This window comes from Rattus rattus, chromosome 13 (genome assembly GCF_011064425.1).
Source record: "Rattus rattus isolate New Zealand chromosome 13, Rrattus_CSIRO_v1, whole genome shotgun sequence".
In the NCBI taxonomy this organism is placed as follows: domain Eukaryota; kingdom Metazoa; phylum Chordata; class Mammalia; order Rodentia; family Muridae; genus Rattus; species Rattus rattus.
Genome location: NC_046166.1, coordinates 64,515,898 through 64,542,426, shown reverse-complemented (window position 1 = coordinate 64,542,426; position 26,529 = coordinate 64,515,898). Strand labels below are relative to the sequence as shown.

General features: G+C 44.3%; 2 protein-coding genes across 2 annotated transcripts; both read left to right on the top strand.

Moving 5' to 3' along the window:
* The first annotated feature begins 1,538 nt into the window (after positions 1-1,538).
* Positions 1,539-9,831, top strand: LOC116914522 (putative protein FAM90A7P). Its single transcript, XM_032918853.1, has 4 exons — positions 1,539-1,655; positions 7,387-7,562; positions 7,784-7,865; positions 8,935-9,831. Exons 1-4 carry the CDS (start codon positions 1,539-1,541, stop codon positions 9,829-9,831), a joined length of 1,272 nt encoding a protein of 423 aa, XP_032774744.1.
* Positions 9,832-14,439: 4,608 nt separating this feature from the next.
* Positions 14,440-23,155, top strand: LOC116914353 (putative protein FAM90A7P). Its single transcript, XM_032918566.1, has 5 exons — positions 14,440-14,458; positions 14,701-14,843; positions 20,677-20,852; positions 21,072-21,153; positions 22,259-23,155. Exons 1-5 carry the CDS (start codon positions 14,440-14,442, stop codon positions 23,153-23,155), a joined length of 1,317 nt encoding a protein of 438 aa, XP_032774457.1.
* Positions 23,156-26,529: the final 3,374 nt, after the last annotated feature.

The window sequence follows — 26,529 nt, the reverse complement described above, 5'->3', positions numbered from 1 at the left end:
TCTCTGAAGTGAAATGAAATCACTCGGGATGTGGTGATCCACATTAGCAATCCAGAATCTGCAGCCTAGGTAGATTAAAAACTTGGTAGTGGGGAGGAGTCTCAGGTTTCCTGAAAACTTTAAGTGAACTTTATTTTGATAATACAAATGTGTGTGTGTGTGTGTGTGTGTGTGTGTGTGTGTTTTCCACCAAGAAGTATATAATATAACTTTTGAACTTAAAGCTCTCCCCGAGAAAGGTTCAGTGATCCACTGGGACACAGAGGACCCACCCAGTGTACTCTGCCAGCTGACTAATTTATGGTCATAGACACATATCCCAGCATTCTTCTCTGGTGGATTCCACACAACATAAAGAATTTGTGATGAAGTCCAGTCCATTGTCTCACCTAGCCTCAGGGCTGGCTGACACAACAGGCCTCCACTTACGCTAGGGCTCTCCTCTTTCAATGAGGGAATATGCTGTTCCTATGAGCCTCTTGGCTTTCTCTGAGCTGTTGGAAATGGGGCAGCTCAATGGCCCCAGGTCTTAATGTGTGACTTCATCTATGAAGTCGTTTGGCTTTGATATGCTGAAATGGCAGAAAAACAAGTGTTTTGACCAACGAAATTAAGTTGTGTGACATGACAGGAAAATGTGATCTGCTGCTGCCGTCACTAAATAACCAGTACCTGCATTTCCACCTCCCAAACTTAGTCAATCTGAGACTTAAGGACTTAAATTGGAACATTCTTGGAAGACAGTGGAAGCCAAGGTTCTGACATTTCTTCTGGGTCATCTTATGATGCACTTGCATAAAACAAACCATTCAAAGGCATTTACCCTGTTTGGCCATATACTTCCACTCTGTATTCCGTGCCTTTAAGTCTTCAATCAAGACTGTATTCCGTGCCTTTAAGTCTTCAATGAAGAATGTGTTGATGCCTTAAGATCAGGTGTTTTTCTTACTTGGCTAATTTGGTAAGATTGAATCACAGAGTTCGAGGCCTCATTGGTTAGATTAAATCACAGATTTCATGGCCTAGGGGGCACCTTTAAGAACACAATGCCACACCTTCTTTTCAGTCCCATTTGAGCCGGCCGCCTGAACGGGGTGCCTGGTGTGCAGCTCCAGACTCTACAGCTCCGAGAAGCTGCTGGACAGACCACAGACAGAAGGCAGGCTCTCAGGAGGAAGTCTTTTATCAGACTTTTCTTGAGGAAAGTAATTAGAAACAGGAGTGTTTTGAAATTAATCTGAAGTTCCGTGATGGATTTCTCACGTAAGGGTAAGTGCATTTCACTGAAATACTACTTTCTCCTTTAGAGTTTGACTGTAGTGACGGGTTCTTGAAGGGAAACATTCCCTGAATGTTCCTACTTCAAGTCCCTGAGTGTCTGATGGAATACGCTTGGGAGGTGGGAACAGGAACAGGTTCATTTGCCATGGCCATCACCCGGCCACATATTCTTACAATGTCATCAAACTTAATTCCATTGCTTGAAACTCTTTTTGTTAACTTCTGTTTCAGAAAATCCATGCCAACGGGTCCACAAAATGAAGGCACAAGTGAAGACCCAGAGCAATCCAGCCACTCCAGCTCCAACGGCCCAGAGAAAGCCAGAGGCCTCATGGAAACAGACTCTTCCACCAGTGAAAGAGGAAGACCCTAGGGTAAGTGGAGACCTGTAGGTGTCAGCCAGCCCTGGCCTAGGTGAGACGTGGACAGGGCTACACCACAAACTCTTTGTGTTCTGTGAGATCCACCAGAGAAGAATGCCTGGATATAGGTTTAGGCCAATAAAGAGCCCTGTGTAGCCAGCTGGGACAGTGCACTGAGTAGCTGGGTCCTCTGGATCCCAGTGGATCACTGAGCCTCTCTCCCAGTGAGTTTCGTGCATGGAGATCAAGTTCTAGGTTGTTGTATTTCAGTTAATAAGAACAGGACAAAAACAAAAACTCGGAGGAGGCTAAAAGCCATGGCTAAAAAATTCTTCAGTAAAACAAGGGTAATAAAGAATTCTCACGATGATGGGCTTGAATGAATTAGGTCTCAGGGTTTTTATTGGATATTTTATTCATTTACATTGTTTTTTATCTTTATTATTTGGGTATTTCTTATTTACATTTCGATTGCCATTCCATTTCCTGGTTTCCAAGCCAACATCCCCCTAAGCCCTCCCCCGTTCTCTATGGGTGTTCCCCTCCCCATCCTCCCCCCATTACCACACTCCCCCAAACAATCACGTTCACTGGGGGTTCAGTTGTCAGGACACAGGGCCTCCCCTTCCACTGGTGCCCTTACTAGGCTATTCATTGCTACCTATGCAGTTGGAGCCCAGGGTCAGTCCATGCTTAGTCTTTGGGTACTCGCTTACTCCCTGGAAGCTCTGGTTGGTGAACATTGTTGCTCATAAGGGGTCTCAAGCCCTTTCAAGCTCCTTCAGTCCTTTCTCTGATTCCTTCAATGGCGGTTCCATTCTCAGTTCAGTGGTTTAATGATGGCATTCGCCTATGTATTTGCTGAATTCTGGCTGTGTCGGTCAGGACAGATCTACATCTGGTTCCTGTCGGCCTGCACTTCTTTGCTTCATCCATCTTATTTACTTTGGTGGTGGCTGTATAAGTATGGGCCACATGTGAAGCATTCGCATTTTGGTCATCCATCATGAGTTTCATTTGTTCTCTGCATCTAGGGTAATAATCCAGTTTGGTAATCTGTATTGTTTTATTGGAGAATTGAGTCCATTGATGTTGAGAGATATTAAGGAATAATGATTGTTGGTTCCTGTTATATTCATATTTCGATGTGAGATTATGTTTGTTTTCTTCTCTTTGTTTTGTTGCCAAGACATTAATTTCTTGCTTTTTCTAGGGTGCAGCTTGCTTCCTTATGTTGGGCTTTACCATTTATTATGGTAAATGGGCTTTACCATTTATTATTCTTGGGATTTGTAGAAAGATATTGTGTAAATTTTGTTTTGTCCTGGAATATCTAGGTTTCTCCATCTATGTGAATTGAGAGTTTTGCTAGATACAGTAACCTAGGCTGGCATTTGTGTTCTCTTAAGGTCTGTATCACCTCTGTCCAGGATCTTCTGGCTTTCATAGTCTCTGGAGAGACATCTGGTGTAATCCTGATAGGTCTGCCTCTATATGTTACTTGGTCTTTTTCCCTTACTGCTTTTAATCTTTCTTTGCTTTGTGCATTTGCTGTTTTGACTATTATATGACGGGAGGAGTTTCTTTTCTGATTCGATCTATTTGGAGTTCTGTAAGCTTCTTGTATGTTTATGGGCATCTCTTTCTCTAGGTTAGGGAAGTTTTCTTCTATGATTTTGTTGAAGATATTTGCTGGTCCTTTGAGTTGGGAGTCTTCACTCTCTTCTATATATTATCCTTAGGTTTGGTATTCTCATTGTGTCCTGGATTTCCTGTATGTTTTGGGCCAGTATATTTTTCCATTTTACATTATCTTTGACAGTTGTGTCACTGATTTCTATGGAATCTTCTGCTCCTGAGATCTCTCTTCTATCTCTTGTATTCTGTTGGTTTTGCTTGTATCTACAGCTCCTTGTCTCTTCCTTTGGCTCTCTATATCCAGGGTTGTCTCCCTTTGTGCTTTCTTTATTGCTTCTATTTCCATTTTTAATTCCTTCACCTGTTTGGTTGTATTTCCTGGAATTCTTTCAGGAATTTTTGTGATCTCTCTCTATAGGCTGCTACTTGTATATTTATGTTTTCGTGCATTTCTCTAAGGGAGTTCTTCATGTCTTTCTTGAGGTCCCCCATCATCATTATCAAATGTGATTTAAAATCAAGATCTTGCTTTTCTGGTGTATTTGGATATTCAGTGTTTGCTTTGGTGGTAGAATTGGGCTCTGATGATGCCCTGTAGTCTTGGTTTCTGTTGCTTGGATTCCTGTGCTTGCCTCTCGCAATCAGGTTGTTTCTGGTGTTACCTTGTTCTGCTATTTCTGACAGTGGCTAGACCGTCCTATAGGTCTGTGTGTCAGGAGTGCTATAAGCCTGTTTTCCTGTTTTCTTTCAGCCAGTTATGGGAACAGAGTGTTCTGCTTTCAGGCCTGTAGTCTTTCCTGTTTACTGGTCTTCAGCTGTTCCTGTGGGCGTGTGTCCTGAGCCCACCAGGCAGGTCACTTGAAGGAGAAAAGTTTGTCTTACCTCTAGTACCTTGGATGAAGTTGCTCATGGGGGGCTGCTTTTGAGCTCTCCATGAGGGCTGCAACCAGAAGGGCCTGCCCCGCCTTTTTCCCACGTCCCAGGTGCACCAGAGCCCCAGATGTAGTTAGGTGTTTGCCTCTGGAGTCAGAAATGTGGGCAGAGTGTAGTCTCTTCCGGCTTCCCAGGCGTGTCTGCCCTGCTGAAGGTTTAGCTCTCCCTCCCACAGGATTTGGGTGCAGGGCGCTGTTGACAGGGTCCCTTCAGATTCCAGCAGTGTCTGGACTGAAGTGGACCTACCACTTGAGTGCCCCTATCTTCTGGTTCCCAAAGGCCCTGTATAGTTTCCTCTGAGGCCAGGGATGTGGGCAGGGGTGGGCAGTATTATTGTTCTCTCCTACTAGCAGTCTCAGGAGAGCACACTATGCGGGGCGGTGAGCTCTCTCTCCCATGAGGTTTGGGAGCAGGGATCTGTGGGACTTATTTACATTGCAAATGTTACCCCCTTTCTTGGTTTGCCCTCTGAAATCCCCCATCCCATCGCCCTCCCCCTGCTTCTATGAGGGTGCTTACCCACCTACCAACCTACCCACCTATCCACCTACCCACCCACCCACTCGCCTCCACACCCTGGTATTCCCCTACACTGGGGCATTGAGCTTCACAGGACCAAGGGCCTCCTCTCCCATTTTTATCCTAGAAGACCATCATCTGTTACATATTCGAATGGAGCCATGGGTTCCTCCAGGTGTACTCTTGGGATGGTGGTTCAATCCATAGGAGCTGGGGGGGGGTGGTTAGTTAATTTTGCTGTTCTTCCTGTGGCTTGTAAACCCCTTCAGCTCCTTCAGTCTTTCCCTCAACTCCTCCATTGGGGTCTCCATGTTCAGCCTGATGGTTGACTGCAAGCATTCACATCTCTATTGGTCAGACTCTGGCAGAGCCTCTCAGGAGACAGCTATATCACGTTCCTATCAGCAAAGCACTTCTTGGCATCAGCAATATTGTCTGTGTTTGGTGGCTGTATATGGGATGGATCCCCAGGTAGGGAAGTCTCGGGATGGCTTTTTCTTATATTAGTTTAAGTGTAGCTGGTTTTATATGGAGGTCTTGACCACTCGATCTTAAGCTTTGTACAGGGCAATAAGAATGGGTCAATTTGCATTCTTCTACATGCTGAACTCCAGTTGAACCAGCACCATTTGTTGAAAATGCTACTCTTTTTCCATTGGATGGTTTTGGCACCTTTGTCAAATTCAAGTGACAATATGTGTGTAGGTTTATTTTGTGGGCGTTGATTCTATCCCACTGATCTACCTGCCGGATTCTCTACCAATACCATACAGTTTTGATCACTATTGCTCTATAAAACTGCTTGAGATTAGGGGTGGGGATTCCCCCCAGAAGTTCTCTTATTGTTGAGGATAGCTTTCGCTATCCTGAGTTTTTTGTTATGCCAAATGAATTTGCAAATTGCTCTTTCTAACTCTATGAAGAATTAACTTGAAATTTTGATGGGGATTGCATTGAATCTGTAGCTTGTTTTTGGCAAAATGGCCATGTTTACAATATTAATCCTGCCAATCCATGAGCATGGGAGGTCTTCCCATCTTCTGCGATCTTCAATTTCTTTCTTCAGAGACTTGAAGTTCTTGTCATACAGATCTTTCACTTACTCAATTGGAGCCACATCGAGTTATTTTGTTATTTGCAATTATTGTGAAGGGTGTGGTTTCATTAATTTCTTTCTCAGCCTGTTTGTCCTTAGAGTAGAGGAAGGCTACTGATTTATTCAAGTTAATTTAATATCCAGACACTTTGGCGAAGTTGTTTATCAGGCTTAGTAGTTCTCTGGTGGAAGAACATTTCAGGTCACTTAAGTATACTATTGTATCATCTGCAAATAATGATATTTTGAGTTCTTGCTTTACAATTGGAATCCCTTTGATCTCCATTTGTTGTCTGATTGCTCTGACTAGGACTTTGAGTCCTATATTGAATAGGTAGGGAGAGAGTGGGCAGCCTTGTCTAGTCCCTACTTATAGTGGGATTACTTCAAGTTTCTCTTCATTTAGTTTGATGTTGGCTACTGGTTTGCTGTATATTGCTTTTACTATGTTTAGGTATCGGCCTTGAATTCCTGATCTTTCCAAGTCGTTTAACATGAAGGTTTGTTGAATTTTGGCAAATGCCTCCTCAGCTTCTAATGAGATGATCATGTGTGGTTTTTTGTGTTCTTGGATTTTGTTTGTGAGAATTTAATTGACTATTTTTGCATCAATATTCATAAAGGAAATTGGTCTGAAGTTCTCTTTCTTTTTTGGGTCTTTCTGTGGTTTAGGTATCCCTGTAATTATGGCTTCATAGAAGGAATTCAGTAGTGTTCCTTCTGTTTCTATTTTGTGGAGTAGTTTTGGCAGTATTGATATTAGGCCTTCTATGAATGTCTAAAAGAATTCTGCATAAACCCATCTATTCCTGAGTTGTTTTCATTGGGAGACTTTTAATGACTGCTTCTATTTCTTTATGGGACTGCTTGGATGGTTTATCTGATCCTGATTTAACTTTGGTAACTGGTTTCTGTCTAGAAACTTTCCATTTCCTCCAGATTTTCCAGTTTTGTTGAATATAGGCTTTTGTGGTAGGATCTGATGATTTAGAATAGGAACATTCTGGGTTAAAATTTGGAGATGGGGAGTTGGCCCCATCCGTCAATCAGGTGCAGTGCCTAATCTCTGGATATGATCTCTATATGTCCCATTTTCAGGGTGCCAAGAGGTAGTGTCTATGGAATGAGTTCACTGACATGAACGGTCCTTCTATCTTGGAGACAGTTAAATAAATGTCTGGGGGTTCCTAAGGTCTGAGGCCCTGTTATATTTGTCACACTGATCCATGCTCCTGACCATATCAGAGGTATCAGAAGGCCAGACAAAGGAACTGCTCCCCCTGCATGTGAAGCAGACTGGGAAAAGGCTCAGCTCCTCCTTGGCAGGATTGGTCTGTTGGCAGATACAGGGTTCCCAGTCTTTCCCCATACATCTCCCAATTAGGCTTGCCTCTCCCAGGTTCAAAGAGACAACCAGGTGGAGTTCCAACACGTGCTTTAGTGAATGTTGACCTTGGAGAGAGAACATTAAAGGGTCTTTGAGCCTTGTGGGGGGATTCAGGGTGGAGAGGTCCCTGGATCCAGTTTTGGCTCATAGATCTCCTTTGCTCCTCACAGGTGAAATGCAGAGACTGTGGAGCCTTTGGCCACATTGCAAGAAACAGAAGGTGTCCCATTAAGCAGGGCCATTTCCTCCTAGTTGCACAGCCTCTGGGAGCCAAGAAGGAGAAAGAGAACACGGATCCCTGCAGGCTTAAGGGTCTACAGAAACTCAGTCAAGCTGCCAGACACAGGTAAGTGATGGGAATGGATCTGGCAGAAGGGAAGGCTCCAGGTAGGACAGAGCTCATGGGGATACCATGTCTTATCTCTCAGTCTCCAAACAGAAAGGGCCGGAGAGCTAGTAAATGGTCTTCTCACAAGAGAGGGAGAGAGAGAGAGGGAAGGACGGAGGGAGGGAGGGAGTACTGGAGACTAAAGCCGATGTCTTCCCACCATATTGTTTGTTCCACAGGTGTGATGAGCAGCAGAGAAACCCTCCCTTCCAGAAATTTCCAACAGAGCTGCAATGGAGAAACCAGCAGGGCACCTTGGCTGTAAGTTAAAGTAGATACCCTGTCCCTGAAAGTCCCTTCCTCTCTGCTCTGCCGCTTGCACCTTCTTCTGCATGGTCTATTTGCTCACCCAGTGTCCTCTGTACACACCAGGCTTCACAAACCTCTCTGGCAGCAACAATTCATTTGTTCATTTTCATAGTTCAGAAGGACTTGGTTTTGGATGAGTGAGTGAACCTCTGCTGTAGGTCTCCTTTATGGGCCAGCTCACCTGGACCTAAGGCAGGTTCCTCCTTGTTTACCCATGTAGGTCTCCAGGTCTTCCCTCCTTCTGAGGTCAGATTACAAACATGGCCTGCTCTCCAAGCTTTCTGGTGACCTGTGCATATGGCCAATGGCTTTGCTGTTGCCATTTTGAACTGACTTTGTCTGCTGTTTCTATAAATCTAGACTTTTGCTGGAGTAGTCTAAGCAGCATGAACACATCCATTTCCACCTTCCCAATCTGTCGGCTACACCACTGACCTCAAACACCATTGTGAGAGACTCATTCAAGCCAAGCAAATGCCTCTTGCCCTGCTCATATCCCAAAGGAAACAATTAGAATTTTCAAAACTATGCTGTAAATTACATGGTAATTTGAATCTAACCATTCTTCTAGGACCACAGAAGGATCATGGACATCTTCCTAGCTGTCTCTTTGATTATCCATATATCAATATATACCTTCATGTACCTCTTCTCAGAACACACACTCACACACACTCACACACACTCACACACACACACACACACACACACACACACACGGAGAGATGAGGGGAGGAGAGAGAGAGAGAAAGAAAGAGAGAGAGAGAGATTTGGATTATGAGAATAAGGTTCACTTAACCTTTGTAGGGAGACTGAAACTCTCTCCCTTCTACTTTCCAACCCACCATGCTGCACATTCTGGATAGCTAATGTGGGTCACCACAGTCTGATGATTTCACATCAGACTGAGCTGCTCATACCACCATAAATCCCATGATCTCCTGGTGTTTTGAAAGCCATGACTGTCCTTCCAGGCTGACAGTGCCCTGCTCATCTTACCATATGTCTATCTTTTCTACAGCAGCCACAGACGTCAATCATTCCTGGCTACGGGAAGATGTCTGAGCCACCAGTCGAAATGGCTCTTGGGAAGCAGACGTGCCCTGAGAAGCTGGCCCTTCAAAGCTTGGACACCTCCTGCATCGCACATTCCAGACAGAAGGAAGGTCAGAACATAACTGTCCCTGGTGTTGCCAAGCCAGTGTATACAGAGGATGGCAGAAAAACAGTCACAGAAAACCTACTGGATCAAAAGCTACAGGATATCTCACATCAACACCCTGTTGCCGTCCCCAAAAGGAAAGCAATTAGTGAACTGTTTCACAAAGAGTCAAAGACCCAGGGTCCCAGTAAGAAAATGCAACCTAGCCAGCATCCTGTCATCCACCAGGATAGACAGAACCCAAAACTCAGCTGCTGGACCCCAGATGAGGAAACGTCCCAGTGCTCCACACAACCTAGCCAGAATCCCCTGAAGAAACAAAGAATCGACTCTACCAATGCACCAGAGGAGAGCCATGCAAGGACTGGTTCCAAGAGCACCCTGGACAGTCAGTCTTATCCCATTGCCAACAGACTTGAACTAAAAGATTCAGCTGAAATGAGCAAGAAAATAACAGTCCAGGTGCCCAGCTCTGACCAACAACAGCTACATAGCAGGGCTGCTCTGGTCTCAACCAGACCCTGTATTGAGTCTGGCCAAGCCCTCAGAATGATCTTTACCAAACACAGCCATAATTTCTGGAGCTCCAGGTTCCTGACAGTGCCCACACCACTTCCCATTGAGAAGCAAACACCTCAGTTCGAGAGCCCTGCCTTCCCTGAGGAAGGAGAGGCAGCAGGATCCCAGGTCAAACTGAGTGTCCTCTATGAGGACCTTCAGGTCTCCTCCTCCTCAGAGGACAGTGATGGAGAATAAGCTGTCACCTGAAGTGCAGATGCCACCTCCCTGCTCAGACTTGCCAGATTCTTTCAAATTGATCAGCCCCCAAATTAACCAAGTAGCTGACATGACTATATCCTGTTAATTTGCTTCCAAATGAGCGCCCTCTATGGTGGGTGGGATCACATTCCTTTCCTCTCTTTGCCACTAGCCTCACCTCAGCATGATCTCTGGACTCTGAGGTGAGCCTCTGAGAATCACTCTGAAGAAAAGTCACCATTCTCTCCACTCTTGTCATCAGTGACCTCTAGTATGTCCTTTCAGGTGCTTCAGTGTTCAAAACTATCTGCCTGTTATCCTATTGTATGAGATTTTCTACATTCACCAATAAAGTTGCCCTAGAAATTATGTCTGTGCATTCGTGTTCTTGTGACAGGTGCATGAGGTTTCTCATACTACCTATGGCCCAATAGCCATCCACAAACCCAAATGGTGCTCAACCTACTGCATCAAGTTCACCATGTTGACACTTAGGCCTTTTGACACTGTGCACAGGTATCTCCCACCTGTGATCTTAAGACCCTTGAGAGACAGGACAGTCTGTTCTCTCCTTAAACCTCTGCTGTGTTACTGAAGGCTTTGGCTTTGTTGACTCCCAGAAACCCAGGTAACACATACGGTAATGTATGAAGCCCTGGTGACTCAAGCTCAGGGTAACCTGGTGTGGGACCCTGGCAGTTTCCCCTAGGTTTGCCCACCTCCCATTGAAACAAGAGGATGCTCAACAACACACAGTAACAGCAGGGCTGGAAGTCACATAGCTCATGTTGGCCATATGGTAGCCCAAGGCCAGAGGATTGCCTCCATTTCAGGGTTCAGTTGGCTACTTGCTGGGCTGTTAGACAAATATTTCTATAATATGATACAATTCACTGAACCCCACATGTCATCTTAAACTTGTTATCCATCCCTGAGTTCAGGATTTTCTACATGTGGCTTTTGCATTAAGTGTGTTCATGACAGCGCCCACAGAAGTGTCTGTATTTTTCTGTGGTTATGTGTTTGAGACAGGGTCTCCCGGTGACTAGAGGGTCAACAACTTTGCTATCTCTGCTGGCTGACAAGCTTCAGTGGTTTGCATCTCTCAGCCTACTAACATGGCAGAGTGCTGACACAGCTACATCTATAGCTTTCTGTGGATGTTGTCGTCCCCAACCAGCAGCAGCTCAGGTAACTCTGTTTGGGTATCCCATGTCGGATCCTCTCTGGATCCATATAGGTACCACATGGAATGAAATTCTTTTGACTCAGGCCTAGATGTAATCATCAATTTTATTTCATTGGATGAAGTAATGAGATGGGAGTCATTCCCAAGCTTTATGGATACAATGATAAGGCTGAGCCCAGAAGGTTGTTTTCTCAGTTCTAACTCTCCCTAGGACTAGGCCTAAACACTTCTAGCCTTCATACAATCTAATCCTCTACAAATCCAGACCTTGAAGGCTTCAGCTTCCAACCTCCATCTCCTAACTGAGGCCTAGAATGTTTCAGCCTTGTGACTTACTGTGGAATATGCTCATCCTTTCTAGCCTGTTCTCTCTCCAACCTATCCCGGTAAAACTGCTATGCACACCACCACACCTCCATTCCTCTCCCTGTGCTTCTCTTAAGTAGCCTCTCTTTTCTCTGCTGTTCTCATGAGAGTTGGGTCTGTAGCATCTCTGACTCATTCCATCAATTATTTCTCTGATTGAATACTTTGTCTCTCAAACATGGCTGCTTTCAAACATGGCTGCTTTCAAACATGGCTGCTTTCAAACATGGCTGCTTTCAAACATGGCTGCTTTCAAATATGGCTGCTTTCAAACGTGGCCACTTCCTTCTACAAAATAACCTTACTTTCTTTCTTGGAGGTTAACGGTGTGTATTAAGTGTGTGTCTGTAGACTGGCCAGGTCCTACTGTCATCCAGAGTGTCTGCATTCCAGTCAGAGGACATAGGCCTAGAAGGTATTTTGGATCTGATCCCTAGTCACAGCATCCATATTTTTAAATTAAAATTCCTCTACACCTAGGTTATCCTGATCTAAGCCCTGGCAGTTCCCCTAACTCTTTCACTGGAGCTGAAGAACGTTCAGCAACTGGGATTGACAACCGTGCCAGTGTTCACATATGTGATACCAGCAGTACAGTAGACAAAGGCCTGAGGATTGCATTCATTTCAGAACTCAAGTGGCTTCTTAGTCAGTTTCCAACCAATTTGGCTCCAATGTGAAACAATTCACTGTCCTACACTTCAACTTAATCTCAGTTTTCATGTATGATTCCAGAACTGTGAAACCTTCCAGTAGTTTCTATAGCATGGGTTTTTCAATATATCTGTCCTTGTCAACACCCACTGAAGAATCCTGGACATGCAAGGCTTTAGTGACAGCATCAAATGCTGAGTTCATCTTCTCTCTTTTTCTGGCCTTTTGTTCTTTCCTGTTTCTCTCTTCATGGCCCCGTGTAAAAGTGTGTTGCAAATCATGTGAGAATGAAGGAACATCCAGGAGCTTCTTAGGCTTTCCTTATAAAATCTTGCCCCTCAGCCAGGGGGTCACTGGAAGGACAGACAGTTTGGATGTCAGCTCTGAATTAAGTAAAACAGTACACTTCTAGAGCCTTTGCCTGGGCTTCCCATAACCACTCACTAATCACCAAAGGAGGTCAATCAGTGTACCAAAGGTGACCAGCACATCACTCAAGGGCCCCTGTAATCACTGACATATGTAACCTTTCCCTTTCATACCTGACTCATGTTTCTCTAGAAGCAAATATATTGTTCTGTATAGATAAATCTTCTTACTATCTTCCTTCGGTGCCAAGGAAACTCAAAGCCAAAATTTAACCAGGTTTCAGAAATTTCTTAGTCAGCTTCTGTGACAGCTAGTCTCCACTGAAGATGGAGAATCAACATATGCCTCTTCTGGGACTCCATCTGGGTGAGAAGTGTGAGTGCTGATACACAAAAACAGATGTTGAAACATCTGCAAACTAATGGCTTCTGCTGACATATTTGTCATATACTTTTCCTTTAATTGTATGTTACCAAGGTAATTAAATACCCTAGGTTTGTTACAAAGCAAAAATTAGAGAAGGAAGGAGTATAACACAGACTCTTCCTGCACAGGTATGATAAACCATCATCTCCATTAAAATAAAGATTTTGCAATATTCCAGAGATGTGCAGGCTTCTCTGTGACTGTACAGCATTCAAGTACAGCTGCTAATGTATGAAGAGCTATACCATGAATCGGGCATCTGCAAACAAGCATCTTGATAGCTGTAATTCCCCACAGGCTTCTTCTCTGTCAGCAACTTCAGAACCTTTAAGTGGAAGTAGCACACACTGTGTGTGTGTGTGTGTGTGTGTGTGTGTGTGTGTTGTGTGTGTGTGTGTGTTTTCCACCAAGAAGTATATAATATAACTTTTGCACTTAAAGCTCTCCCCAAGAAAGTTTCAGTGATCCACTGGGACACAGAGGACCCACCCAGTGTACTCTGCCAGCTGGCTAATTTATGGTCATAGATGCATATACCAGCATTCTTCTCTGGTGGATCCCACACAACATAAAGAATTTGTGATGAAGTCCAGTCCATTGTCTCACCTAGCCTCAGGACTGCCTGACACAACAGGCCTCCACTTACCATAGGTTTCTCCTCTTTCAATGAGGGAATATTCTGTTCCTATGAGCCTCTTGGCTTTCTCTGAGCTGTTGGAAATGGGGCAGCTCAATGGCCCCAGGTCTTAATGTGTGACTCCATCTATGAAGTCCTTTGGCTTTGATATCCTGAAATGGCAAAAAAACAAGAGTTTTAACCAAGGAAATTAAGTTTTGTTACATGACAGGAAAATGTGATCTTCTGCTGCCCATCACTAAATAACCAGTACCTGCATTTCCACCTCCCAAGCTTAGTCAATCTCAGACTTAAGGGCTTAAATTTGGAACATTCTTGGAAGACAGTGGAAGCCAAGGTTCTGACATTTCTTCTGGGTTGTCCTATGATACACTTGCATAAAACAAACCATTCAAAGGCATTTACCCTGTTTGGCCATATACTTCCACTCTGCATTCCGTGACCTAAATTCTTAAATCGAGACTGTATTCCGTGCCTTTAAGTGTTAAATCAAGACTGTATTCCGTGCCTTTAAGTGTTAAATCAAGACTGTATTCCGTGCCTTTAAGTCTTCAATCAGAATGTGTTGATGCCTTAAGATCAGGTGTTTTTCTTGCTTGGCTACTTTGGTTAGATGGAATCACAGAGATCGAGGCCTAATTGGTTAGATTGAATCACAGAGTTGGTGGCCTAACTGGGTTAAATTTAATCAGAGTTCGTGGCCTAATTGGTTAGATTAAATCACAGATTTCGTGACCTAGGGGGCACCTTTAAGAACACAATGCCACACCTTCTTTTCAGTCCTGTTAGAGCCGGCCGCCGGAACGGGGTACCTGGTGTGCAGCTCCAGACTCTACAGCTCCGAGAAGCTGCTGGACAGACCACAGACAGAAGGCAGGCTCTCAGGAGGAAGTCTTTTATCAGACTTTTCTTGAGGAAAGTAATTAGAAACAGGAGTGTTTTGAAATTAATCTGAACTTCCGTGATGGATTTCTCACGTAAGGGTAAGTGCATTTCACTGAAATACTACTTTCTCCTTTAGAGTTTGACTGTAGTGATGGATTCTTGAAGGGAAACATTCCCTGAATGTTCCTACTTCAAGTCCCTGAGTGTCTGATGGAATACGCTTGGGAGGTGGGAACAGGAACAGGTACATTTGCCATAGCCATCACCGGCCACATATTCTTACAATGTCATCAAACTTAATTCCATTGCTTGAAACTCTTTTTGTTAACTTCTGTTTCAGGAAATCCAAGCCAACGGGTCCACAAAATGAAGTCACAAGTGAAGACCCAGAGCAATCCAGCCACTCCAGTTCCAACGGCCCAAAGAAAGCCAGGGGCCTCATGGAAACAGACTCTTCCACCAGTGAAAGAGGAAGACCCTAGGGTAAGTGGAGACCTGTAGGTGTCAGCCAGCCCTGGGCCTAGGTGAGACGTGGACAGGGCTACACCACAAAATCTTTGTGTTTTGTGAGATCCACCAGAGAAGAATGCCGGGATATAGGTTTAGGCCAATAAAGAGCCCTGTGTAGCCAGCTGGGACAGTGCACTGGGTAGCTGGGTCCTCTGGATCCCAGTGGATCACTGAGCCTCTCTCCCAGTGAGTTTCCTGCATGGAGATCAAGTTCTAGGTTGATGTATTTCAGTTAACAAGAACAGGACAAAAACAAAAACTCGGAGGAGGCTTAAAGGCATGGCTAAAAAATTCTTCAGTAAAACAAGGGTAATAAAGACTTTCTCACGATGATGGGCTGGAATGAATTAGTTTTCAGGTTTTTATTCGATATTTTATTTATTTACATTGTTTTTTGTCTTTATTAACTTGGGTATTTCTTATTTACATTTCCATTGCCATTCCCTTTCCTGGTTTCCAGGCCAACATCCCCCTAAACCCTCCCCCCTTCCCTATGGATGTTCCCCTCCCCATTCCTCCCCCCATTACCACCCTCCCCCCGAACAATCCCGTTTACTGGGGGTTCAGTTGGTAGGACCCAGGGCCTCCCCTTCCACTGGTGCCCTTACTAGGCTATTCATTGCTACCTATGCAGTTGGAGCCCATGGTCAGTCCATGTATAGTCTTTAGGTAGTCGCTTAGTCCCTGGAAGCTCTGGTTGGTTGGCATTGTTGTTCATAAGGGGTCTCAAGCCCTTTCAAGCTCCTTCAGTCCTTTCTCTGATTCCTTCAATGGCGGTCCCATTCTCAGTTCAGTGGTTTAATGATGGCATTCGCCTATGTATTTGCTGAATTCTGGCTGTGTCGCTCAGGACAGATATACATCTGGTTCCTGTCGGCCTGCACTTCTTTGCTTCATCCATCTTATCTAGTTCAGTGGCTGTATAAGTATGGGCCACATGTGAAGCATTCGCATTTTGGTCATCCATCGAGAGTTTCATGTGTTCTCTGCATCTAGGGTACTGTCCAGTTTGTTAATCTGTGTTGTTTTATTGGAGAATTGAGTCCATTGATGTTGAGAGATATTAAGGAATAATGATTGTTGCTTGCTGTTCTATTGATATTTGGATGTGAGATTATGTTTGTGTGCTTTTTTTCTCTTAGTTTTGTTGCCAAGATGGTTACTTTCTTGCTTTTTCTAGGGTGTAGCTTGCCTCCATATGTTGGGCTTTACCATTTATTATGGTAAATGGGATTTACCATTAATTATTATTGGGATTTGTAGTGCTGGATTTGTAGAAAGATATTGAGTAAATTTGGTTTTGTCCTGGAATACCTTGGATTCTCCATCTGTGTTAATTGAGAGTTTTGCTAGATACAGTAACCTGGGCTGGCATTTGTGTTCTCTTGGGGTCTGTATGACATCTGTCCAGGATCTTCTGGCTTTCATAGTCTCTGGTGAGAGGTCTGGTGTAATTCTGATAGGTCTGCCTTTATATGTTACTTGACCTTTTTCACTTACTGCCTTTAATCTTTCTTTGCTTTGTTCATTTGGTATTATGACTATTATGTGATGGGAGGTATTTCTTTTCTGGTCCAATCTATTTGGAGTTCTGTAGGATTCTTGTATGTTTATGGGCATCTCTTTCTTTAGGTTAGGGGAGTTTTCCTCTATGATTTTGTTGAAGATATTTACTGGTCCTTTGAGCTGGGAGTCTTCACTCTCTTCTATATATTATCCTTAGGTTTGATCTTCTCATTGAGTCCTGGATTTCCTGTATGTTTTGGGCCAGTATATTTTTCCATTTTACATTATCTTTGACAGTTGTGTCGATGATTTCTATGGAATCTTCTGCTCCTGAGACTCTCTCTTCTATATCTTGTATTCTGTTGGTTATGCTTGTATCTACAGCTCCTTGTCTCTTCCTTTGGTTTTCTATGTCCAGGGTTGTCTCCCTTTGTGCTTTCTTCATTGCATCTATTTCCATTTTTAATTCCTTCACCTGTTTGATTGTATTTTCCTGAATTCTTTCAGGAATTTTTGGGATTCCTCTCTGTAGGCTTTTACTTGTTTATTTATGTTTTCCTGTTTTCTCTTAGGGAGTTCTTTATGTCTTTCTTGAAGTCGTCCAGCATCATGATCAAATGTGATTTAAAATCAAGATCTTGCTTTTCTGGTGTATTGGGATATTCAGTGTTTGCTTTGGTGGGAGAATTGGGCTCTGATGATGCCATGTATTCTTCGTTTCTGTTGCTTGGATTCCTGTGCTTGCCTCACACCATCAGGGTGTCTCTGGTGTTACCTTGTTCTGCTATTTATCATAGTGGCTAGACTGTCCTATAGGCCTGTGTGTCAGGAGTGCTGTAGACCTGCTTTAGTGTTTTCTTTCAGCCAGTTATGGGAGCAGTGTGTTCTGCTTTCAGGTGTGTTGTCTTTCCTGTCTACTGGTCTTCAGTTGTTCCTGTGGGCATGTGTCTTGAGACCACCAGGCAGGTCACTTGGAGGAGAAAAGTTGGTCTTACCTCTAGTACCTCGGACGAAGTTGCTCATGGGGGGCTGCTTTTGAGCTCTCTGTGAGGGCTGCAACCAGAAGGGCCTGCCTCGCCTTTTTCCCAGGTCCCAGGTGCACCAGGGCCCCAGATGTAGTGAGGTGTTTGCCTCTGGAGTCAGAAATGTGGGCAGAGTGTAGTCTCTTCCGGCTTCCCAGGCTTTTCTGCCCTTCTGATTGTTTACCTGTCCCTCCCACAGGATTTGGGTGCAGGGCGCTGTTGACAGGGTCCCTTCAGATTCGAGCAGTGTCTGGACTGAAGTGGACCTAACACTTTATTGCCCTTATCCTCCGGTTCCCAGAGGCCCTGTACAGTTTCCTCTGAGGCCAGGGATTTGGGCAAGGGTGGGCAGTATTAGTGCTCTCTCCTGCTCTGCAGTCTCAGAAGAGCCCACTACTCAGGGCAGTGAGCTCTCTCTTCCATTAGGTTTGGGAGCAGGGATCTGTGGGACTTATTTACATTGCAAATGTTACCCCCTTTCTTAGTTTGCCCTCTGAAATCCCCCATCCCATACCCCTCCCCCTGCTTCTATGAGGGTGCTTACCCACCTACCCACCCAACCACCGACCACCTCCCACCTCCCAACCCTGGTATTCCCCTACACTGGGGCATTGAGCTTCACAGGACCAAGGCCCTCCCCTCCCATTGGTGTCCTATAAGACCATTGTCTGCTACATATTCGGCTGGAGCCATGGGTTCCTCCATTGTACTCTTGGGTTGGTGGTTCAATCCCAAGGAGCTGGTGGCGGTGGGGAGGGTATGGTTAGTTAATGTTGCTGTTCTTCCTATGTCTTGTAAACCCCTTCAGCTCCTTCAGCCCTTCCCTCAACTCCTCCATTGGGGTCTCCAAGTTCAGCCTGATGATTGGCTGCAAGCATTCACATCTCTATTGGTCAGGCTCTGGCAGAGGCTCTCAGGAGACAGCTATATCACGTTCCTATCAGCAAAGCACTTCTTGGCATCAGCAATATTGTCTGTGTGTGGTGGCTGTATATGGGATGGATCCCCAGGTAGGGCAGGCTCTGGATGGCTTTTTCTTCTATTAGTTTAAGTGTAGCTGGTTTTATGTGGAGGTCTTGATCCACTTGGTCTTAAGCTTTGTACAGGGCAATAAGAATGGGTCAATTTGCATTCTTCTACATGCTGAACTCTAGTTGAACCAGCACCATTTGTTGAAAATGCTACCTTTTTTCCATTGGATAGTTTTAGCACCTTTGTCAAAGTTCAAGTGACAATATGTGGGTGGGTTTATTTTGGGGTCTTTAATTCTATCCCATTGATCTACCTCCCTGTTTCTCTACCAATACCATACAGTTTTTATCACTATTACTCTATAAAACTGCTTGAGATCAGGGATGGGGATTCCTCCAGAAGTTCTTTTATTGTTGAGGATAGCTTTCACTATCCTGGGTTTTTTGTTATTCCAAATGAATTTGCAAATTGCTCTTTCTAACTCTATGAAGAATTAACTTGAAATTTTGATGGGGATTGGATTGAATCTGTAGCTTACGTTTGGCAAAATGGCCGTTTTTACAGTATTAATCCTGCCAATCCATGAGCATGGGATGTCTTCCCATCTTCTGAGATCTTCAATTTCTTTCTTCAGAGACTTGAAGTTCTTGTCATACAGATCTTTCACTTACTCAATTAGAGCCACATCAAGTTATTTTGTTATTTGCGACTATTGTGAAGGATGTGGTTTCATTAATTACTTTCTCAGCCTGTTTATCCTTGGAGTAGATGTAAGGCTACTGATTTATTCAAGTTAATTTAATATCCAGACACTTTGGTAAAGTTGTTTATCAGGCTTAGTTGTTCTCTGGTGGAAGAACGTTTCAGGTCACTTAAGTATACTATTGTATCATCTGCAAATAATGATATTTTGAGTTCTTGCTTTCCAATTTGAATCCCTTTGATCTCCATTTGTTGTCTGATTGCTCTGACTAGGACTTTGAGTCCTATATTGAATAGGTAGGGAGAGAGTGGGGAGCCTTGTCTAGTCCCTGATTTTAGTGGGATTACTTCAAGTTTCTCTTCATTTAGTTGGATGTTGGCTACTGGTTTGCTGTATATAGCCCTTACTATGTTTAGGTATGGGCCTTGAATTCCTGATCTTTCCAAGTCGTTTAACATGAAGGTTTGTTGAATTTTGGCAAATGCTTCCTCAGCTTCTAATTAGATAATTGTGTGGTTTTTTTTCCTTTGAGTTTGTTTCCATAGTGGATTACCATGCCTGAATTCCTAGGATTAAGCATACTTGACCGTGATGGATGATTGTCTTGATGTGTTCTTGGATTTTGTTTGTGAGAATTTCATTGACTATTTTTGCATCACTATTCATAAAGGAAATTGGTCTGAGGTTCTCTTTCTTTTTCGGGTCTTTGTGTGGTTTAGGTATACCTGTAATTATGACTTCATAAAAGGAATTCGGTAGTGTTCCTTCTATTCCGATTTTGTGGAATAGTTTTGGCAGTATTGATATTAGGTCTTCTATGAATGTCTAATAGAATTCTGCACTAAACACATCTGGTCCTGGGTTTTTTGGTTGGGAGACTTTTAATGACTGCTTCTATTTCTTTATGGGACTGCTTAGATGGTTTATCTGATCCTGATTTAACTTTGGTACCTGGTATGTCTAGAAACTTTCCATTTCCTCCAGGTTTTCCAGTTTTGTAGAATATAGGCTTTTGTGAGAGGATCTGATGATTTAGAATAGGCACATACTGGGTTAAAAATTTGGAGATGGGTAAGTGGACCCATCCCTCAATCAGGTGCAGTGCCTAATCTCTGGATATGATCTCTATACGTCCCATTTTCATGCTGCCAGGAGGTAGTGTCTATGGAATGAGTTCTCTGATATGAAGGGCATTTCTATCTTGGAGATACTTATATAAATGTCTGGGGGTTCCTAAGATCTGAGGCCCTGTTACATTTGTCACACTGATCCATGATCCTGACCATATCAGAGGTATCAGAGGGCCAGACAAAGGAACTACTCCCCCTGCATATGAAGCAGACTGAGAAAAGGCTCAGCTCCTCTTTGGCAGGATTGGTCTGTTGGCAGATACAGGGTTCCCAGTCTTTCCCCATACACCTCCCAATTATGCTTGCCTCTCCCAGGTTCAAAGAGACAACCAGGTGGAGTTCCAACTCGTGCTTTAGTGAATGTTGTCCTTGGAGAGAGAACATTAAACGGTCTTTGAGCCTTGAGTGGGGATTGAGGGTGGAGAGGTCCCTGGATCCGGTTTTGGCTCATAGATCTCCTTTGCTCCTCACAGGTGAAATGCAGAGACTGTGGAGCCTTTGGCCACATTGCAAGAAACAGAAGGTGTCCCATTAAGCAGGGCCATTTCCTCCTAGTTGCACAGCCTCTGGGAGCCAAGAAGGAGAAAGAGAACACGGATCCTTGCAGGCTTAAGGCTCTACAGAAACTCAGTCAAGCTGCCAGACACAGGTAAGTGTTGGGAATGGATCTGGCAGAAGGGAAGGCTCCAGGTAGGACAGAGCTCATGGGGATACCATGTCTTATCTCTCAGTCTCCAAACAGAAAGGGCCGGAGAGCTAGTAAATGGTCTTCTCACAAGAGAGGGAGAGAGAGAGGGAAGGACAGACGGTGGGAGGGAGTACTTGAGACTAAAGCCGATGTCTTCCCACCATACTGATTGTCCCACAGGTGTGATGAGCAGCAGAGAAACGCTCCCTTCCAGAAATTTCCAACAGAGCTGCAATGGAGAAACCAGCAGGGCACCTTGGCTGTAAGTAAAAGTAGATACCCTGTCCCTGAAATTCCCTTCCTCTCTGCTCTGCCGCTTGCACCTTCTTCTGCATGGTCTATTTGCTCACCCAGTGTCCTCTGTACACACCAGGCTTCACAAACCTCTCTGGCAGCAACAATTCATTTGTTCATTTTCATAGTTCAGAAGGACTTGGTTTTGGATGAGTGAGTGAACCTCTGCTGTAGGTCTCCTTTATGGGCCAGCTCACCTGGACCTAAGGCAGGTTCCTCCTTGTTTACCCATGTAGGTCTCCAGGTCTTCCCTCATTCTGAGGTCAGATTACAAACATGGCCTGCTCTCCAAGCTTTCTGGTGACCTGTGCATATGGCCACAAGCTTTGCTGTTGCCATTTTGAACTGACTTTGTTTGCTGTTTCTATAAATCTAGACGTTTGCTGGAGAAGTCTAAGCAGCATGAACACATCCATTTCCACCTTCCCAATCTGTAGGCTACATAATTGACCTCAAGACCATTGTGAGAGACAGATTCAAGGCAAGGAAATGCCTCTTGCCCTGCTTCATATACCAAGGGAAATGATTAGAATTTTCAAAACTATGCTATAAATTACATGATAATTTGAATCTGACTGTTCTTCTAGGACCACAGAAGGATCATGGACATGTTCCTAGCTGTCTCTATGATTATCCATACGTCAATATTTCCATTCATGTACCTCTTGTCCAAAGACAACACACACACACACACACACACACACACACACACACACACACACACACACACAGAGACACAGAGAGAGAGAAAGAGAGAGAGAGAGAGAGAGAGAGAGAGAGAGAGAGAGAGAGAGAGAGAGAGAGAGAGAGAGAGAGAGAGAGATTTGGATTATCAGAATAAGGTTCACTTAAAATTTGTAGGGAGACTGAAACTCTCTCCCTTCCACTTTCCACCCCACCATGCTGCAAGTTCTGGATAGCTAATGTGGGTCACCACAGCCTGATGATTTCACATCAGACTGAGCTGCTCATACCACCATAAATCCCATGAGCTCCTGGTGTTTTGAAAGCCCTGACTGTCCTTCCATGCTGACAGTGCTCTGCTCATCTTACCATGTCTATCTTTTCTACAGCAGCCACAGATGTCAATCATTCCTGGCTACAGGAAGAAGTCTGAGCCACCAGTCGAAATGGTTCTTGGGAAGCAGACGTGCCCTGAGAAGCCTGCCCTTCAAAGCTTGGACACCTCCTGCATCTTACATTCCAGACAGAAGGAACTTCAGAACATAACTACTCCTGGTGTTGCCAAGCCAGTGTTTACACAGGATGGCAGAAAAACAGCCTCAGAAAACCTACTGGATCACAAGCTACAGGATGTCTCACATCAACACCCTGTTGCCGTCCCCAAAAGGAAAGCAATTACTGAACTGTTTCACAAAGAGTCAAACACCCAGAGTCCCAGTAAGAAACTGCAACCTACCCAGCATCCTGTCATCCACCAGGATAGACAGAACACAAAACTCAGCTGCTGGGACCCAGATGAGGAAACGTCCCAATGCCCCACACAACCTAGCCAGAATCCCCTGAAGAAACAAAGAATCGACTCTACCAATGCACCAGAGGAGAGCCATGCAAGCACTGGTTCCAAGAGCACCCTGGACAGTCAGTCTTATCCCACTGCCAACAGACTTGATCTAAAAGATGCAGCTGAAATGAGCAAGAAAATAGCAGTCCAGGTGCCCAGCACTGACCAACAACAGCTACATAGCAGGCCTGCTCTGGTCTCAACCAGACCCTGTATTGAGTCTGCCCAAGCCCTCAGAATGATCTTTACCAAACACAGCCATAATTTCTGGAGCTCAAGGTTCCTGACAGTGCCCGCACCAATTCCTATTGAGAAGCAAACACCTCCGTTCCAGAGCCCTGCCTTCCCTGAGGAAGGAGAGGAAGCAGGATCCCAGGTCAAACTGAGTGTCCTCTATGAGGATCTTCAGGTCTCCTCCTCCTCAGAGGACAGTGATGGAGAATAACCTGTCACCTGTAGACCAGATGCCACCTCCCTGCTCAGACTTGCCAGATTCTTTCAAATTGATCGTCCCCCAAATTTACCAAGTAGCTGATATGACTGTATCCTATTAATTTGCTTCCAAATGAGCACCCTCTATGGTGGGTGGGATCACATTCCTTTCCTCTGTTTGACACTAGCCTCACCTCAGCATGATCTCTGGACTCTGAGGTGAGCCTCTGAGAATCACTCTGAAGAAAAGTCACCATTCTCTCCACTCTTGTCATCAGTGACCTCTAGTATGTCCTTTCAGTTACTTCAGTGTTCAAAACTATCTGCCTGTTATCCTATTGTATGAGATTTTGTACTTTCACCAATAAAGTTGCCCTAGAAATTATGTCTGTGCATTCGTGTTCTTGTGACAAGTGCATGAGGTTTCTCATACTACCTATGGCCCAATAGCCATCCACAAATCCAAATGGTGCTCAACCTACTGCATCAGGTTCACCGTGTTGACACTTAGGCCTTTTCAAACTGTGCACAGGTATCTCCCACCTGTGATCTTAAGACCCTTGAGAGACAGGACAGTCTGTTCTCTCCTTAAACCTCTGCTGTGTTACTGAAGGCTTTGCCTTTGTTGACTCCCACAAACCCAGGTAACACATACCGTAAGGTATGAAGCCCTGGTGACTCAAGCTCAGGGTAACCTGGTGTGGGACCCTGGCAGTTTGCCCTAGGTTTGCCCATCTCCCATTCAAACAAGAGGATGCTCAACAACACACAGTAACAGCAGGGCTGGAAGTCACATAGCTCATGTTGGCCATATGGTAGCCCAAGGCCAGAGGATTGCCTCCATTTCCGGGTTCAGTTGGCTACTTGCTGGGCTTTTAGACACATTTCTCTAATATGATACAATTCACGGAACCCCACATGTCATCTTAAACTTGGTATCCATCCCTGAGTTCAGGACATGCAAATTTTCTACATGTGGCTTTTGCATTAAGTAGGTTCATGACAATGCCCACAGAAGTGCCTGTATTTCTCTGTGTTATGTGTTTGAAACAGGGTCTCCAAGTGACTAGAGGGTCAACAACTTTGCTATCTCTGCTGGCTAACAAGCTTCAGTGGTTTGCAATCTCAGCCTACTAACATGGCAGAGTGCTGACACAGCTACATCTCTAGCTTTCTGTGGATGTTGTCGTCCCCAACCAGCAGCAGCTCAGGTAACTCTGTTTTTGGTATCCCATGCTGGATCCTCTCTGGATCCATATAGGTACCACATGGAATGAAACTCTTTTGCCTAGATGTAATCATCCCTTTTATTTCATTGGATGAAGTAATGAGATGAGAGTCATACCCAAGCTTTATGGGTACAATGATTAGGCTGAGACCAGAAGGTTGTTTTCTCAGTTCTAACTCTCCCTAGGACTAGGCCTAAACACTTCTAGCCTTCATATAATCTAATCCTCTGTAAATCCAGACCTTGAAGGCTTCAGCTTCCAACCTTCATCTGCTAACTGAGGCCTAGAATGTTTCAGCCTTGTGACTTACTGTGGAATATGCTCATCCTTTCTAGCCTGTTCCCTCTCCAACCTATCCCCGTAAAACTGCTATGCACACCACCACACCTCCATTCCTCTCCCTGTGCTTCTCTTAAGTAGTCTCTCTTTCCTGTGCTGTTCTCATGAGAGTTGGGTCTGTAGCATCTCTGACTCATTCTATCAAATATTTCTCTGATTGAATACTTTGCTTCTCAAACATGGCTGCTTTCAAACATGGCTGCTTTCAAACATGGCTGCTTTCAAACATGGCTGCTTTCAAACATGGCTGCTTTCAAACATGACTGCTTTCAAACATGGCTGCTTTCAAATATGGCTGCTTTCAAACGTGGCTACTTCCTTCTACAAAATAACCTTGCTTTCTTTGTTGCAGGTTAACAGTGTGTATTTAGTGTGTGTCTGTAGAGTGGCCAGGTCCTATGTGATCCAGAATGTCTGCATTCCAGTCAGAATACATAGGCCTAGGAGGTCTTTGGGATGTGATCCCTTGTCTTGGCAGCCATGTTGCTAAATTAAAATACCTCTACACCTAGGTTATCCTGATCTAAGCCCTAGCAGTTCCCCTAACTCTTTCACTGGAGCTGAAGAAGGTTCAGCAACCGGGATTGACAACAGTGCCCGTGTTCACGTATGTGACACCAGCAGTACAGTAGACAAAGGCCTGAGGATTGCATTCATTTCAGAACTCAAGGGGCTTCTTAGTGAGTTTCCAACCAACTTGGGCTCCAATATGAAACAATTCACTGTCCTACACTTCAGCTTAATCTCAGTTTTCATCTATGATTCCACAACTGTGAAACCTTCTAGTAGTTTCTATAGCATGGGTTTTGTAATATATCTGTCCTTGTCAAAACCCACTGAAGAATCCTGAACATGCAAGGCTTTAGTGACAGCATCAAATGCTGAGTTCATCTTCTCTCTTTTTCTGGCCTTTTGTAGTTTCCTGTTTCTCTCTTCATGGCCACGTGTATATGTGTGTTGCAAATCATGTGAGAATGAAGGAATGTCCAGGAGCTTCTTTGGCTTTCCTTGCAATATCTTCCCCTCACCCACTGGAAGGACAGACAGTTTGGATGTAAGCTCTGACTTAAGTAAAACAGTACACTTGTACAGCCTTTGCCTGGGCTTCCCATAACCTCTCACTAGTCACAAAAGGAGGTCAATCAATGTACCCAAGGTGACCAGCACCTCACTCAAGGGCCCCTGTAATCACTGACATATGTAACCCTCCCCTTTCATACCTGACTCATGTTTCTCTAGAATGAAACATATTGTTCTGTATAGAAAAATCATCTTAGTATCTTGCTTTGGTGCCAAGGAAACTCAAAGCCAAAATTTAAGCAGGTTGCAGAAATTTATTAGTCAGCTTCTGTGACCTGTAGTCTCCACTAAAGATGGAGAATCAACACATGCCTCTCCTGGGACTCCATCTGGGTGAGAAGTGTGTGTGCTGATACACACAAACAGATGTTGAAACATCTGCAATCTAATGACTTCTGCTGACATATTTGTCATATACTTTTCCTTTAATTGTATGTTACCAAGGTAATTAAATACTCTAGGTTTGTTACAAAGCAAAAATTAGAGAAGGAAGGAATATAACACAGACTCTTCCTGCACACCTATGATAAAACATCAGCTCCATTAAAATAAAGATTTTGCAATATTCCAGAGATGTGCAGGCTTCTCTGTGACTGTACAGCATTCAAGTACAGCTGCTAATGTATGAAGAGCTATACCATGCATCGGGCATCTGCAAACAAGCATCTTCATAGCTGTAGTTCCCCACAGGATTCTTCTCTGTCAGCAACTTCAGAACCTTTAAGTGGAAGTAGCACAC